The sequence below is a fragment of the Stegodyphus dumicola genome, chromosome 2 (genome assembly GCF_044657685.1).
Source record: "Stegodyphus dumicola isolate Sdum_Otavi_A_Nest chromosome 2, ASM4465768v1".
Classification (NCBI taxonomy): domain Eukaryota; kingdom Metazoa; phylum Arthropoda; class Arachnida; order Araneae; family Eresidae; genus Stegodyphus; species Stegodyphus dumicola.
The window spans coordinates 148705237-148723449 of record NC_140769.1 but is presented as its reverse complement, the minus strand read 5'-3'; the positions used below and the strand labels follow the sequence as shown (position 1 = coordinate 148723449).

At 31.9% G+C, this 18213-nt stretch overlaps 1 protein-coding gene across 4 annotated transcripts in view; it reads left to right on the top strand.

The window, feature by feature from the left end:
* Nucleotides 1–16011, top strand: part of LOC118179808 (uncharacterized) — a 36444-nt gene extending 20433 nt beyond the window's left edge. For 3 of the 4 annotated variants that reach the window (XM_035348967.2, XM_035348966.2, XM_035348968.2), the window contains exon 3: nt 13279–16011. In XM_035348967.2, coding sequence (XP_035204858.2) covers nt 13279–15099 — 1821 coding nt within the window. In that variant the 3' untranslated portion in view covers nt 15100–16011. Of the gene's footprint in view, nt 1–11739; nt 12444–13278 lie in introns of those variants that run through there. The other variant, XM_035348969.2, reaches the window with a different exon arrangement.
* Nucleotides 16012–18213: the final 2202 nt, after the last annotated feature.

Sequence of the window (18213 nt, the reverse complement as noted above, 5' to 3'; positions counted from 1 at the left end):
ACTCGTGACCACGCCACCTAGTGTGATGACGTTGCCTTTGGCCCCACCCTCTGTGATGTCATTGGCCGCGCCCCCTGACCCACCTGCCGCAGAACCCCCATTTTCTATCTACTATGTATCCTCGCAATTTGAATTTCGTGAATTGACCCATAGAACGAGAGATATATAACTGTTCCCCCCTTTTTTTTGAGCAGTGTACATTATTGGCAAATATGTTACTATCAACAAAAAATTGAGAAATTTCGAGGGCGATGTTCCTTTCATCAATATATACCCAACAAACCAACGAAGTATGGAATCCAATGTTTGCCTTAGTAGATTCTAGAACTTTTTACAGCTATAGCATGGAAATATACGCAGGGCAACAGCCAGAAGGTTCTTTAGAATTGAAATTCACCATTGGAAGCACAAAGTGCCTGTGCACCCCTTTGTTTGGATCAGCAGAAACACAACAATGGATAAGTGGTATACGGGTTATCTTCTAGCAAACAAACTTTTATCAAAGAAGCTAACCATTGAAGGAACCCTGAAGAGAAACAAGGCTGAAATTCCCACAGAGTTGATCGAAACAAAAACTAGGAAAGTTTATTCTATATTTGGATTCCAAAAGAATGCAACACTAGTATCATATGTGCCTAAAAAAAATCAAAATGTGTAGTGTAGTTTTGTTACCTACAATGCAGTGCAGTGATGTCATTGATGAAAGTGATGATACAAAGAAACCAGAAATAATTCACTTTTATAATGCAACAAAAGGTGGTGTAGACAAAGTTGATGAAATGTCATCATTATATTTGACAGCTCGAAAAACCAACAGATGGCTGATGGCGGTTTTTTGTTGTGTGTTGAACGTCGCTGTAATAAATTCCCGAGTTGCCTTATCGTCAACAAAGAACCCTCCCTCTCTTACAATATGGAAATAGGAGAAAATTCCGTAAAAGTTTGGCTATATCTCTTATACAGCCCTAAACAGAGATAAGAAAAAATATGCCAATGCTTCCTTAAGTGCTTCATGAAAGCATCAATAATGCCATTTCTTGTTGATCAGAAGAACACCCATCAAAGAAACCAAAACTTGACAAAGGCCAATCTGCTATGCGTCCAAGGTCCAAAACTACAATTTCTTGCAAAATGTGTGATAGTTTTTCATGTAAAATTCATTCTTCCTATGTTTGCTGGAAGTGTATGTTAGCTTATTATCCCTGAATGGGTATGTAATTATTTTGAATGGAATTTTTTCGTAAATACTTAAATAAGTTTTCTGAAATATAAAAGGAATGTTTCTTAACAAAATATTGCAATTATTGTTTATAATTAAATGTATTGCAATTATTGTTTATAATTAAATGGTTTCTATAAAATGCATAGCACATTTTCCTGATGAAACTGATTGGGATGACCCAGTCACCCCGCACTATCTCCAAGGTCAGTATTGGGTGTGCACCTTCTGCCGGATTAAATGGGAAATTTTCTTTTATTAAAAATTTCAGGATTTTCATCTGTATTGATGCTTGTTTTCAATGCACAATTCCTGTAGTTGTTTTGAGTTAATGTGCCACTTGTGAAGCTGCATGTTTGCTTTCTGAAAAATCTGCATTGATTCTAGAGTCGTAGTTAATGCTTCATTGATTGTCTATTGACTTCCAATCACATCATCTACATATATGTTGTCATTCAAAAGGTTCAATCCTTTGTACATGCATTTGTAAAAAGGCTTGCTTTATATCTGCAGTGAAAGCTATTGGATTCTGCCTGAATCTTAACAAGTTTCAGATTTTTCTGGGAATAAATTTGGCCCGACATGTAGACAGTCATTTAAAGAAATGCAGCGTGGGGCATGTGATGACACATCATAAATAATGCATAATTTACTGTCTTTCTATGGTAAGAATAGCTCTCGCCAGTTTGTCTGCAGTTGTTTGTTGCCGGAGACACGTGCCCTGACCCATTTTTCCATGGAGGTAGGAAGTAAGATGGAGTCGCCCTAAACAGGTTTCTCCCGTACCCTGCTCTGAAGCACCGGCGATCCCTGCGTGGTGACCAAAACATTGGGTCATTTACCATTCAGTTCAATTGGATTTGAGGCGTTCGGATGTAAATATTTTGTAATTACGTCGTAAATATACATATGAATGTATTTATTTTCTTTTTCTACAACACTTCAGAGTCCTAAGTATATGAAAACAACATATTTTTAAACAACAATTCATTCTGAACGGAATTAAATGCTATACTTTTCACACAACAGTTTTCTCAGAATGGTTTAATTTGAATGAAATATTTTTACAAGTTTTCGTTAATTACATTAGGAAAAAAAATTAAGGTAATTTCGATTTCATACGGTTAAGGTACAAAAATTCAGATCAAAGTTTATTGTATTATTAATATTAAAATTATGCATTATTTCTTTTCTATTTATAGAGCTTCTTCCTAAAATACTTTCTTAAATATGACATGATTTTTTGGCTTCTGAGGCATCTTTTAAATTGAAAAATGTAAGTCAGTTTATAATTAATGCTCTATTCGGTTCATTTTAAATTAGAGAATTATTAGGAATTAGCGAAAAATAGTACTTCACTTTCTCTGAACATTTCTAAAAGGGAATAAAATAAGTTTTTTTTTTTTTTTTTTTTTTTAAAAGTATTATTTAAAACTTGTAACTGAGTTATTATAAAATGTAAGGGGAATAATTCTTTTAATTATACTTATCAGATTTTTTTTTTTATCCTTCATTTCAACAATACATATTCCAAAACTCCTTATTACGTTCTTAAGTGCGCATCTCATAACATTTGCTTTACAATACCTTTTAACAGATTGCTTTCCAATACGAACAATTCTTGCTTAAATAGTTTTATTGTCAACAGGATTTCAATTTATGTTTACAATTCAATATTAAGGTTATTATATATTTAGATAACATTTATAATCATTATAAATTAGATACATTTAATAATTAGATTTCTTCACAGAACTTTCACAGTTGTTTATAAGTGAATAAATTCTTCATTTCAAATGCATTTATAAATAATTTAATGAATATTTAAGTATTTTGTCAAAGGCAGATACATGCTTTTTGCAAGCACATGCATAAATACCCATACATATTTCCTATTTTTCATTTCCGGCATGTGCAAATCTTTAATTTCTGTGCATTCACTATATTTTTCGTGTAAAGTAATTTACACTAATTTAGCATACACCCGAAAGTTCTACATAAAAAATATATATGAATATAATTTGAATGAAAATTATATTATTTTTAATACCCAATCAAAGGTCAGTTTTTCTTCAAAATTCTTCCACGATGGCATCTCTCCCTTTAGGCAGATAGCCCTTGCATGCGTTACTCTATTTAATCTGACCTATGTGCCTATTTACAAATATTTTAATGTACATAATTTTATATTTATAAAACGTGTAAGCCCAAAGTGATTATTTTTCAGATATATAAAATTAAAACGATGGGTTTAAAATGAGCAGCAGTAAATCCTCTCCTCTAAAAAATTTTGAAAGGTACATGTTACAATAATATATGGATGTGAAAAAAATTTGTTTTATTTAAAACTTTTTGACGTTTGGAAAATAAAATAAAAGTAGCGAATACTCTATCAAGGGTATCGAAAGACGTATACAATTTTAAATGTACCGTAAGGTATTTTTCATTCTTTAAGCATAACATTTTTCTTAAAATCTATATTTTTGTAGTGCAACAGCTTATAATTTTATAAAACAAATTCATAATCAAAATCGCTGTTGTTAGTTATCGAAAAATAACCAAGATGTGATTTTTACGTAAATGCCACTAAACTATACAAATTGCTGTTATCCATCCCACTATGAATGTTTCTTTCATGCGAAAGTGTCCCTTTTTCGATTTCTATGGAACTGTCGTGTGTCGAAATACTATCAGAATCTTGTCAAGCGAGCCTCTGAATGTAAACAAAGAACACCCCATCTGGTGACCCAAGCCTCAAAGCAGTGCTTCACTTTTAGCGCGGGTTGGCCCCTCCTCCCTTTCCTACCTCCATGCATTTTTCGTAGGGGTGTCCAGTTTGCCACCTTGGCGCGTTTAAAGATGATTTGGCGATATTCACATTTTGTTTTAGTTTCAAGTAAAATGATCATTGACCCTTTGCGTCGACCCCGACATCCAATTTCCGAAAATGAAAATTCGATGGCGTAGATCAAGCTTTTGCAGTCAAGAAACGGTCTTTGATTTTGCTGTGTGCGGTGCAAGTCACTGAATTTGCCATCCCTCTTGATGTACGATGAGTAAAAATATATCAAAATAACTTGTAGGGAAATAAATTTAAAAATCTGTGCCTATTTTTGAAGAAAAATTTTTATTTTTACATTTAAAAAAATCATGCTATTATTTTGCTCCTTTTTATTTGTTTGCTTGCAAAATCATAGATGACATCTTAAAAATCTACTTGATTGCCTCATTCTCTGTAATATAGTATAGACACACTTCATAAATATAAAATAAATTAAATTTTTATAGTTCTCCCCTCTAGCTAATCTACTGTGAATATCCAAAGCAATTTCTTCAGTCTTTAAATGACGTTCTGCTATGTTTTTATTTCAAAATTTTCTGTTAATTTATTGCATTGCACGTGCTTTAATAATGACTAAAAATTTCATCATTAAATGTATATGGAATCATCTGAAAGTAAAAGTGTTTATTTACATACCCATGCTCTCAATAAATACTTTTTGTGAACATTTCTTTTCACATACCTTCAGACTAAACCAAAAGCTGGTCAATTTAATGGCGAAAGGAAGCGAAGGTGAATTAAAATCAAAACTGCTTTTACCTTAATTACCACTGGTTTGGGTTGGTTTATATGATTACGGAAAGCCTCCAGGGTTAAATGCCTAATAGGAAGGATGCCTTTGTGGAGGGCTTCCTAAGGGAAACTGGCTCATATACGTTACACATGGGGAAAACTATGAAAACGCCCATGCAGCCAGCCCGTTCACGGGATTCAAACTTCGGACCGAATTACCAGTGTTCAGTGACTTTATTGATCAGCCACTGGTAGGCCTCATAATTCCCAGCACACATTTATGTATTATGCTGCTTTTTATGGACAGTGTAATAGCTAGTAACATAGTAAAATGTTAAAATCGGAACAAAGTTAAGGTCCCTTAAATTTTTCAGTTACCTATTTTATATTTAAAAATATACGAAATTTATATAATTATACAAAATTTGGCTTTTATAACTGCAGTGAGCTCTGTTGCATTAACATAATTTTGTATTAATAATTTCATAATGAAACGAAACTTATTTAATTTTCATTAAAGATTAAAAATTATTTTTTAAGGAAATTATACCATGGCTTATGGGTCCCCAAGAACACAATAATGAAAAATGAAGCAACCATGCAGTGTTCTTTATTATCCACAAGGGGGCTTCGCCTCAGCCGAAGGCTCATTGTTGCCCACTTTTGGTAGTCTTTTATTTATATAATGGCAAAGAAAATACTGAACGTAGAAATATTCTCATAACTTGAGAGAGCTATCAGGATACCTTCATGGAGGACTTTTATAGAGGTATAAATCTGAATTTTATAGAGGTATACATCTGAAAAGTCGTCTGAAACGCTGCCGCAAGGTTCCATTTCTTCTGAATCAGAATCGGAAGCGCTGCAGTTTGAATTATTAATTCATCCACTATCTCTTCTAGAAGTTCGTCCTTGTCCCAATAAGAATTTTCAAGTTTTTCCACGTGGTTGCAGTGCACCTGCCATTCTTGAGAAGTGACTTCATCCAAAGCTTTTTGTGTTAAATTTTTCAGATTTTCCAAGCTTAAGTCCCCAGTCACATTCCTTTCCCTTATCAGTCTTTTAACTGATGACCAAACATATTCAATTGATTTAGATCACAGTGGTAAGGAAGGAGACACACAACATGATGCCCGTTTTCTTTTATGATGTTGGCAGTTTTATAAATTACTCATTTTAGAACGATTACATTCTATTAAGTTACAAGTTCCGCTCTTCGCATTTTGGGATCGCAGCATATTGTCTTCTTCATCAGCCAATTTACCATTGTTTGCTTTGTAGCATATTTCGTGGGTGTCGGTTCCTCAATTTTTGTGTGATGTTGAGCATTATCCATGCATACCACACTTTGGGGTCGTAAATTTGGAAGAAGCTTTTCCAACATCCATTTTTCAAAATTTTCGTAGTTCATATGCCCATGGTAATCCCCGCTTTGATCTGATATACAAGTTGTGGACTAAATCCTGCAGAAGGAGCCAGCATGGACAACAATCAGTCTATTTTTTTAACTGACATTTATCTGTGCGCCCAAAACCATATCATGCTGCCAACATTTCTTAAAATTAAATTGCTGTCAATCCATGTTTCATCGATGTAAATGATATGGTGTTCACTTGCCTTGAGTTTTCCTCATTTAGTGTAAATAATTGTTCCTCCAAAATACAATGTGAGGTCTTTTGATAAGAATTTTTCTTTTGGTAATGCATTTCTTAAGAAAAAATGCGTGCAGCTGGAATGAAACCGAGAAGATGAGTGATAAACTGTTTTCCCCTCAGACAACAGTCGCCAAAAACGAAATAACAATAAAGCAACTCTTGGTTCATCCCTATTTGAAACATACTAGCTCTGTTACTATAGCGACCGCCACCAGCCAGACACTGTGGTGGGATCTGTTCTTGCCGTAGGCAGACAGTATTCCTTGCATGTAACTTCCCTATGTGGCAGACAAAATTAAACATTTTCTTCATGTGAAATTTCTGTAACTGGTTTGATAATATTTTTCTTTTATTGATCTTCTTATACATTTCAGTATTCGAAAAATAGATTAGGATTTTTTTTTCAAATCATATTTAAAGTTGATTGAATTTTTTTCCTTGATTTCCCTATTATCACTTAGATTTGATGTGTCGTGTTTCCAATGCAATCTGATTTTATAACAAGAATTTTCAACCATTATATTTGATTCAGAATGTTCAATGACTTAATTTTCAGTTAAATTGAAGTTTTCCTTCTTATCAACAAATCCTGAATGTTCCATGTCTGAAAATTTTGTTATTTCTATGGAAATAAAATCATTACCCACATTTACTGCATTGAAAGTTAAAGAGATGTTATCGTCACATTTTCGTTCTTGTAGACAGTAAAAATAAATTTCCACTAGAACAAGGTTTCTGTTTAAGTATTTAATGTATCCCATTACTATATTATAATAATAATCTGTTCCAATTAAAATGGCAGTGGATTCTCTGCTATCTGGAGAATCTGCAAATATCAAATTTTTGAACTATCTATTTTGTTTAATTTCTTTTGAGCTCAGAGGAGAAATGTTTATACATGATATTTGATCAATTACTAACAGTTCAACTTCCATTCTAAAACTGGGAGAACTTCTATGTACAGTCAAAAGTCGTTAATCCGGACTCGTCGGGACTTCGGCGATTCCGGATTATCGATTTTTCCGGATTATAGATCATCAGTTTAAATCTCGTAAGATGGCATGCAGAAATTCTAAAATTAAAAATATGAAACCGTAATTTATGAAATAAAGAACAATTATGATCTAAAGGGTATCAAAATTTGCAAAAAGAAAAAGCTTAATATTTACTTGTTTACTTTATTAAACATTTCTTTTAATGTAAGTTGTTTAAGTTTTGCTTCGTTTCATGTGATAATACTTTCTCTTTAATTCTATTAAACAGACATAATTTCTTGTTCAGTTACAAAGTTCCGCTGTTCAAGTCCTATAATTGCTGTGTCAAGAACACCGACTAATTTGTCAATCGAAATTTTTTCGTTATCAATAACCTCTGTTACTTTTTTTCGCTATCGGAAGCGAATTATAATGACCAGGAACTTGTTTTAAATCATATCAAAGACGGAGCATATCGAGATGAAATACTACATTTGGTAAGGAATTATAAGCCAAATAAAAACATCTGCGCTGAAGATAAGGATAGTGCTGACAAATCAACTTCCAATTCATTACGCGCCCGCCGCGGCGCGGCGTTCCCCCCGCCGAGCAGCGTGAAATTGATAAACAGATTTCGGATTTCAAAACATACTTTCGCTTTAGATCCTTTACATATTAACAAATATATATCGGAAATTCTATTTGATATAATCGAAAGTTTAAGCTTACTTTTATAAAATTGCTCTTACAGTCTGCAAAAAATAATAAGCCGGATCCAATTCGAAAATTAAGGAACAACGCAATCATCAACATTAACTGAAATAGATAATTAGATAATTTTAGCTTATACCTCCATTATACATAAAACGCGCACGGGAAAACGTATTCTGCACTTGCGCAGTCGTAAAAGCTGATATGTGCAGTCGTAAAAGGTCTTACGCGCATGTGTCAACGCGGCGCATGCGCAGAAAGTTTTTAGTTTTGATGTCCGGATTATAGATCATTCCGAATTATGGGTGTCTGAATTAACGACTTTTGACTGTACTAGACGTAATTTAACCACATCAAAATTCTTTTGAATGGATAAGGCGTTGCCAAAAGTGTAGACAGTCAATTTTTCTTTTCCTATGACTTCGAGGTTTAATTTCTTTGCTAACTTTGCAAGTGCAAAAACTTTTCATCCTTCCATTATCCAAGAGAAGTCTTAATAAACTTTTCCTTTCCTGTTTTAACTTTTATAGTGCAGGCTTGTAAAATTTGTTATTTACACAATGTAAAACAGCTGAATCAATTTCAGCATTCTGCTGTTTAGTTCGTAAATCATTTTTCAGTAATGATGAAAATCCCTTTTATCAGTTGCTACATTTTCAATTGTCAAAATGGACTTAAATAAAACATATGGCTTCCAATTGTTTGTCTTTGCAAATTTTATACACTTTGGTTTCCTGTTGTCAGCATTCCAAAATTCTGTCTTTTAAATGCAAGATGCAGAAAACAACATGCCTATTTTTAAAAATATTTCTTTCATTAAAAGCATTGTACATGATTCTAAGTCATGACTGTGAAAAAAATGCAATTTTGATTTGATGCTGTGGCTGCCATAAATTCATTTGTGGTGAAAGCTTGCTTTTATTTCATTGCAGGTGGATGTCTTGTAATACTCTTAATTTCCAGCTTAAGTATGCTTGGAAAAGATAAAAAATTTATATTCTCTGGCATTTCTATTTCTAATCAAAGAAGTTTAGAAATTTGCTTAAATCATAGGTTGAAGAATTTTCATCATTTATATGATGAAATTCTAAGATTATATTGTTTTGGAACAATTTCCATCAAATTTGAATGGAATAAACATGTTGGAATGTGTTTCTGTTTTTACATCAAGTATTAAAGACTTCTGATTTGAATGTTAATTGTATCATAAAGTTTTTGCAGTGTTATCACTTTATTTGAACTTTGAAGGGATTTAAATTTACGAGGTTAGAGATTTGTATATATTGATAATTAAGTCATTTTGACCGAATCTATTTTAAAGAATGCTTATGGCCAAATCATAATTGGCTTCTAAAATTAAGAGACCTTTGATGGTCGACTTTGCATGTCCACATAATAGGTTTTTCAAACAAATGAATTTTGCAATTATCGAAAACGTAGCATTATCGGGAATTGTAACTCTGAATTCCAAAAATTCTCCATAAAATTTGTGAATTGACAATTACGTAATTTCACATTATCTTCAATCTGTCTTTTGGTTTCAACTTCCATAGATGGATAATTTAAGTTCATTTTCACATGTTCAGTTTTGAATTTCTTTAAATAATGGTTGATTTTAGACTTCATTATTATTATTTTATCATTTTACTCCCTAGAAGTTTAATATCTTGCTCTAATTTATCTTCAGTCAGTTTCTTTTTTTTTATTTATATTGTGTAGTTCTATTTTTTTATTGTGTAACAATTCCAAACAATTTTCTACTCTTCCTGTCTTTCTTTTAAATATTCATCTACATTTTTAATAATTTATATTACAGAAGCACATTGATGTGCTAATTTTTTATTCAGTGTCATCTGTTCCATTTTAATAAGTTATTAAAAGAGGCTTGCTTACCTTGAGCAGTCTTCGTACAGAGTGCTAATTAATTAGATTCTTGCCAGCCAATGCACAATATGGCTAAATTGAAACAAAATGAGAATTAAAGAATTAGTTGCATGGCATGGGATGGGTTGAGAGATGACCCCAGTTAATTTAGCAGTCATGAGTAGAATGGTGATGGCATTACAATGTATAACAATGCAGCTGCACCCATCATGAAGATAAATATCCATTTTTATTTCTTGAACAGGAACTGTTCTTTAGAAACATATATATATATTTTTTTGATTGATACAGCACTAGGGGTGCTAGGTGCACCCCACAATTTTACATGTGCACTTACCTCTTAAATAGATGGAGAATACAGCTAAGCAAAGAGATGGGTTAATCAGGCATGAGCAAGAGAATGCATACTGTGTTGCAGTGGTACTTATAAGCTCGGCTCCTTTGTTTGAATCCTGAATGAGGGGGAACTCTATAGTTCCATCAAATATTTCTAGCATTCTATTATACTGAGCACTGGAGTTTGAATTCTAAAACAAAGAAGATTGAATCATCAATTTTTACATAGTCACATGTCCAGAAGGGAAGGTGTTGTAATGCAATCTTTTGTCAGTGTCAACAAGTATTTCTCAACAATGCTGGCATGCCAGGCCGTATGACTGGGATAAGCTTGGAGAATTTCGCACAATACAATCTGTAAATTAAGTTTGCCAGCTGATGGAGCTTCAGTATTCAGGTGTTTTTCCAGTTTTCTGGCTTAAGTTAATAATTAGTTAATGGCTACTCAACATATTGAAATTACCTGAAATAAATGTGTCTCTATAAAATTGTAAAAAAGTGTAAAATTTGATATTTAGCTCTCAGTATGTTTTGCTACCCAGATGGAGTAGTGATTGGTAACATTAAATGCAGTAACAAAGGGCCTGGTTTGGATTCTCAGAGAAGACATGAATGTTTGTAAGCATATAGTATCTGTGCTGCAAGGAGGCACTCAAAATACTTGCCAAGTCAAAATGCTTTTGAGAGACTAGTTTTAGGGAAAGAGGGGGGGGGAAGACGTTCAGACTACCTATAGACTGTTCTTCCTTAGAATTCCATCCAGGGTAAGATCTTAGCAATTAGCAAAGCCCAGCGATATTTAATATGCCTGGATGGATGCACAAGTGCCAACCTTGCTTCAGCCTCTGCCTTTCAATATCTTTGCATTACAAAGGTATAACCAAAAGAAATTTCTTGCAGATACCAACTTTTCCAATCAAAAATAAATATAAATTAGGGTTTTTCCCCTTTGCATTATTATTGTTTATATTTGATAAATATATAGTGAGTAAAATTTAAAATTGAATTATCATTATTATTAAATATTTTTGCTGTTCAGAATGTTTTTAAATTTTGTAAATGTTCTGTCCTAACAACTGCTTTCAGATCATGTGTTCAGCCCACATGTAATTTGAATCTGTGACCACTTATATAAGATACAGAGAGTAAAATATTATGTAAAATGTGACTGCACATCTCAGTCTCATAAAAAATCTTTGGTAATGATGTAGTATGCACTTTACCACTTCTGATTAGTTACTTATTTTTTAAGATGGCACCACTAAATTTAGTTGCACTTTTGATAATTTTTTTTCCTCTTTTTTTATTGCTATTTAAATATAAATGTATCGAATCTTTAATTTCTGAAACTATTGAAATTAAATTTATTGTAATTAAAAATTTAATGGGTTATTAAGTTAAATAATGGGATCAATTTTGTTTATTTGCCATTGTCTTGGTCTGAAAAATAGCTTTACAAAATATTTTGCGTGCTGTATGTATATTTTGCATGCAAGTGTCTCTTTTCGAGGATTAGCAGTGCCATATAAAGTCTTAAGTTTTTAAGCTGCAAAGAATAAAATGGTTTTTAACTCCAGATCTCATGATTATGAGCTGGACACTTTGTCAAGTACATCGCAAGAGCATGCTCTGGCAAAGGCAAAAATTCTCTTACTTAAAGGGCATTTGATAAGAGGGGAATGAAATCTAGAGAGAGAAATTTAAATGGTAAGAATTATTATCTGCCATATTATAATTGGATTCTAGGCTTCTCCTTCCCAATAGTAACTTTGGTTCTTCTAACAGCCAGTCATATCTATTATATTGTAATCTACCAGTTACATTAAGGATTACAGTTACTACCAATTACATTTAAGGAGCCTTAGAACTTTCATTTGGCCAACACTGAATTGATCATGATGGTCTAGTGCATTGGCCTGCTAATCTGTCTTGCTTGGTTATTTCTAGAACCATACGAAGACCATAAGCTGATGTCCATCAGCTGATGATGCAGACAAATTAGTTGCATGCATTGCAGTAGCTGTTAGGGAATCTGGGACATGACTGTAATTTTCCAGAATATCAAAAATTCCATGTGTCAGAGATACAAGGTCTGTATTATTATAGGCTCAATATAAACATTTCAGTCTCCTTCTTTGATCTCTGTTATATTTGTGAATGCGAATTTAATATTAAAACACGTACTCAATTATATGCTGTTCTTTCATTTCTGGTATTTTCTGTCTGCAGTATCGCAAGCATGTATCATTTCCAACCATACATTGTTGTGTAATCCTTAGTCCTCTTTGTGTATCCTGCACCTCCTACAAGCACCCTGGTACTGAAACATCTTGCTAGAGACAAAGTTTACTCTTTTTGGGGTTATTTAAATGAAAATGCACCCTTAATTTTTAATATTAATATAACAGTAGTATATACTTAAGAACAGTAAATAACAGTATAATAACAAGCAAATAACAGTAGTATATACTTAAGTTACAGAAATGTTCAACTTTATGATACTGGTATATAGTATCCTTCTCAATGACTATGAGAAATAAATTCATGTTTTAATAATTTTTCAAATATGAATAGTAAATGTAATCAAGAAATGAAAACTTATTGATCTTATAAGTTATATAATTATAGATCTTACAACCTATCGCTCACTATAAAGATTGATATTACAGCTATGCTCAGAAAGAAAATTCTGATTTTAAATATAAAACAGCTTGTTGTTTTAAAATTAATAGATGATATTTGATGAAAATTTTTATTCCAAGATCCACAGTGTCAAGAGCGTCAAGAAAATATTCAGTACTACCTTCTAAAATAATTGGCTTGTGAATAATTAATTACAGATGGATGTATATTTGTGACAGTTTATAATGCATATATTAGAAATATATTTTTCTTTTTAATTAAAATGGAATTTTTATTTTTCAGGAATTTTTTTCAGCTTTGAAGCTTGAATCTTTGTTATTTTGCATTGATACTAAACCTAGTTGTACTTTAATGGCAAATATACTCATGAAATTTCCTGGAAAATTCTTGCATAAACCTACTGTCTATCAAGATAGGCTTCCTGTAATGTTTCCCGAATCTTTTATTGAGCAGTTCGGGTGTCTACCAGTATTATCCTGTCGAGGAGGTTTTTTTGTTTGGCAAAAATTACCAGAGTCATCTATTGAGCAAAATTTATTATTTTCACCATGCGATACTGCTGTTTTTTGTAATTATAGTAGAAATATGTCTACTGGCATTAATTTGAATGAAGCTAATGGGTCTTTATGTGCTATAAAAGATAATAGTAATGGAATTGAAAATATTTCTGAAAAGCTTAAAACTAATCAAGAACAATGCTCTGCTGCAGACAAATTAGAAGAATTTAAAAATATTCAAGGACAATGCTCTGATGCAGTTAAGCATTTAGCAAACAAATTAATGTATTCAACTTCACTTTCTGAAAAAAAGCAGAGTAGTAATACAGATTCCACACAAAATCCAATGTTTATCAATCCTGTTGTAGGAAGTAGCTGTTCTCTTGAAACTAATGCTCAGGCATCTTTAAATACCAGTTATGGAGAAGATCATGTGAAAAATAACAGTCCACTACTTAATGGCACTTCTACATCCAGCCCTATTCCGTTATCTAACATTATAAGGCCATCAACATATGAAACTCCAATAAAAAGCATGGTGCAAGAAATGAAAAATAAAGAAGTAGGAAACAGTTATATTGAAGAAAATTCTTTGAATAATATGGTAATATTTGGAAATGGAGATATTAAAGATAATTGTCAAGGTAAGATTAATGTAAGCAGTTTAACAGAAGAATCTATGTTGCAAGCAAACATTCAGCAATGCATTAGAGAAACAGGAATGGGAAATAGTGTTTCATGCAGTAATACTTATTCAAGAAGTGATTTAATATTAATTGGGAATAAAAATGTAGAGCGAGATACTTTAAAAAATCTAAATGTATGTCACAAAGGGAATGAAATTCTTCAAAAAAAGGTTCAGCAACATGTTAATGAGGAGGAAGCAGGGAAAGGTATTTCATGTAAAAATAATAGTTCCAGTAGTGACTTGGTGCTAGCTGAGAATGAAAATGCCCTTGGTGCAATTCCAAGAAAAGCTAGGCATAGAAAAAACAAAAACAAAGTTGCTGATCCTACTTTTATAGCACAAGCAATTCAAACTGATCCTGTTAATGAAATTGCAGGATTTGATTCTAATAGTATTAAAATATTAATGAATAAAATTCAACAGCTTACATCATCTTTTGAAGAATTATTAGCTGAAAAAAGTACTTCCTTTGCTGCTGATGGATTACCACCACATACTGATTGTTCAAATCATCAAGTTTTTGCAAGTAATGGTGCTGCATATGCACATAGCATGCATCCAAGAGTACTGAACTCATGTTGTTGTAATAATTTTTCAAATATGAATTGTAAATGCAATCAAGAAAAAAACTCATCTTATAGATATGCACAGAAGGAAAGTTCTGATATTTATGGCAATCCCACAAACAGATTTCAGTTTCAGGAAGGCTGTAATGCTGTTCATTGCTGTTCAATGAAGAATCACTGTTATGATTTTCATGACCATTACATTCCAAGATGTGGCCAGATGTCATGTTGCAGCTTAAGAAATTATTATTCTACTCTTAAACAGCCAAATATTGTGATACCTATAGATAATATGAGTAATGATATAATATCTCAATTAATTTCAATACTTAAAACTTCATCTCAACCATAGTGAGGCAACATTTCTATGTTTCTATATGAATCTTAGTAAGATAATATGATGTGTCTTAGGTGCTAATCTTGATTAAAGAGATTTGAAATAAAATTTATACAGCATATTTTATAGATGTAAAAAATATTTTTATGAGTCATGAATATCTCTATTTTTGTATAGGAATATAATTTTTGTAAGTATTGAAATCAAATTTAGAGTTTCTTGCTCAAAGATTTGAAATGATTTTTTATATCAGTGTCAAAATACTTTTAAGAAAGTTTTTATTCTTGCTTGATAATACATATATTTTTATGAGTATAAATTTTGGAATTTATGTGAAGAGAATGAATTTTCGAATTCAGAATTTGGTATCTTTAAATATAAGTTACTAGATGAATGAAAAATTGGAGTTCAAAGGTAGAAATATTGCATTATTGTGAACTACTAAGGTATTTATTTGAATTTTTTTTGTTTTTTTTAAAAGTAATAAATCTTTGTAAATTTATAAATAAATTACCATGTAAAATTTTCAAGCATTGTTTTTTAATTTTTTTCATAGTTACATGCATTTGCTTCAAAAATTTTTTAACATTATTATGTTTTTAATCTATAAACTTGTTATAACTTTTATTAATTTTTGAAAATTTTAATTAATTAAAAAGGTAGTTTTTCAGTATTCATCAGAACAGAAATCTTAGGGAAAACCTAAAATTTAATTAGGCTCCAAAGTTTTAAATTGTATCCATACATTATATTGTTTATGGAAAGTTTTATCTATATGCATTCTTTATGTATTTTATTTATGGACATTTTTGTGTCTTTTATACTTAATTTTTATAAATTAAATTTGCATTAAATAAATGTTTTAAATTCATGATTGTAAGTCATAGGCATAAAACTATTAAAGTCATATTTGACATGTTTATCATATATGCTTCTGTTCATTTTTATTGCATATTACTTTAAAATTACAGTTATTTCAATTGTGCTTTAGTTTCTTAAATTCCGTTTGACACTGCACAGAACATGATTATTGTAATAAAAAATAACAATGTTAGGGATACTCCAATTCTTTATTTGCACTTGGGAAGTGAGCATTTGTAATTTACCCAGGAGAACTAGCTAAAAATAATAATTTGGGGAACATTATATGTTTAAAAGCATATTTAATTCATATCGGGAAAAACATCCTTCAGTATATACAGAATGAATGTTTAAACATCAGTTAAGTTTTCACTTCTGTAATGGATTATTGACTTAAGAAACATCCTTAGCAGAGTTTATCCAATATTTCTTAACTGTTAGATTATGTTAGAATGAGCTTCAACCATTATCATTCCGTGTGCATATGTCCAAGTTGACACTGTTGCCTCATGGTTATGATTGTGAATTCACTTTTAGACTTAATACCCATTGTCTATTTTAGTTCCTATGATCTATGTCAGACACAGGCAGCATGCATTCGTAAATTGCACGAGAAAAATACGTGCAATTTACGAATGGCCCTTCGTATAAAAAACGTTCAAGTTGAACGTAAAAATATCATAAAAAGTGTCCAGTAGCAAATACTAGATATTTACGTATACAGTAAGACCCCGCTTAACGCAGAGGATACGTTCCATCAAAGTAGAGCATAATGCGAAACAGCGCTAAACGAGGCTATCTTAACATGTTAATAATAGAGTTAGGGGAAGATGGATAGAAAAATTGGTTAGGTATTAAATTTAATAATTTTTTAATAAAAATAAAACCAAATATTTATTTCTTACAAAAATAAAAACAATATAAACGAATATACTTATAAAAACAAATAAAATTCTCAGTCAGATCATTCAGTCAATTCTGTGTTTCCAATTTTCTGCCTTTTTGTCAAGAAGGCATCTAATGTAGTTTGCGTTTTCCTTTTGCATTCTGTTAGAAGTTGTTGATAAGTGGATAAAGTATCTATAACACCCCGTCTTGTTTTTGAACTCCTGTCAAAATTTGGATCATTTTTAACAAATTGGTCTATAATTTCAGTTATAGTGGTCAAACTCCTTTTTAGGAACGCGATCGAAAGTTCTTTTTGCTCTTCTTCGATATCATTACTATCAATATTTTTTTTTCTTCTTGCTCATTTAATTCCTTGAGCTCATCATTAGAAAGACTGTTTCTTGAACTATTTCTTCGACGTCTTCCACATTTACCTCATCTAAACCGGTTTGTTTCGCTAATTCCACTATTTCATCCATATCGACAGAGTGTCCAATGTCTTTGCTCTTACTTAAATCTGGCCAAATGTTCTTCCATACTCCTTTCAAAGATCTTTCTGTTATCTCATTCCAAGAAAGGTTTACGTTTTCTACAGCATTCATGATATTGTAATTTTTCCAAAATTTTCTTATTGATTGCTTCTCTTCTCCGTTTGTTTTTTCAAACATCTGTTTAAAGGTTCACCGCAAGCAATAAACCTTAAAACTGGATATAACGCCTTGGTCCATTGGTTGGATTAAGGCAGTTGTGTTAGGCGGCAAGAAAACCACTTCAACTGGAATGCATGTTGTTAAGTCTGATAAATTTGTTAGGTGGCTTGGAGCATTATCAATTAATAGTAGTGCTCTTTGTTCAAGTTTTTTAATTTCACAACAACGTTTAACAGACTGGCAGAAATGTTCAGTGAACCCAATCCTGGAAAATTTTCATAGTTATTCATGATTTTTTATTAGACTCCCAAATTACAAGTAAAGTTGATTTAGATATGCCCTTCATCTCTCTTGGGTTTTTGGAGTGGTAAACTAGTAGTGGTTTTAATTTGAAATCTCGGCTTGCGTTAACACCCAGTAGAAGGGTTAAGCAATCTTTCGCAGCTTTAAATCCAGGTGCTCGTTTCTCTTCACGGGATATAAATGTTCGTTTTGGCATTCTTTTCCAAAACAGGCCTGTTTCATCAACATTAAAAACCAATTCTGGAGGATAGTTTCCTTGTTCAATTATTGTTTTTAATGTCGCTGGGAATTCAGCCGCCGCTTTCGTATCACCATTTGCTGCTTTTCCTGTAATCTTCATGTTGCGTAGATTATTTCGATGTTTAAATTTATTAAACCCTCCTCGACTAGCAACGAAAGTTTCACTTATGTCATTTGTCTCAGTCTG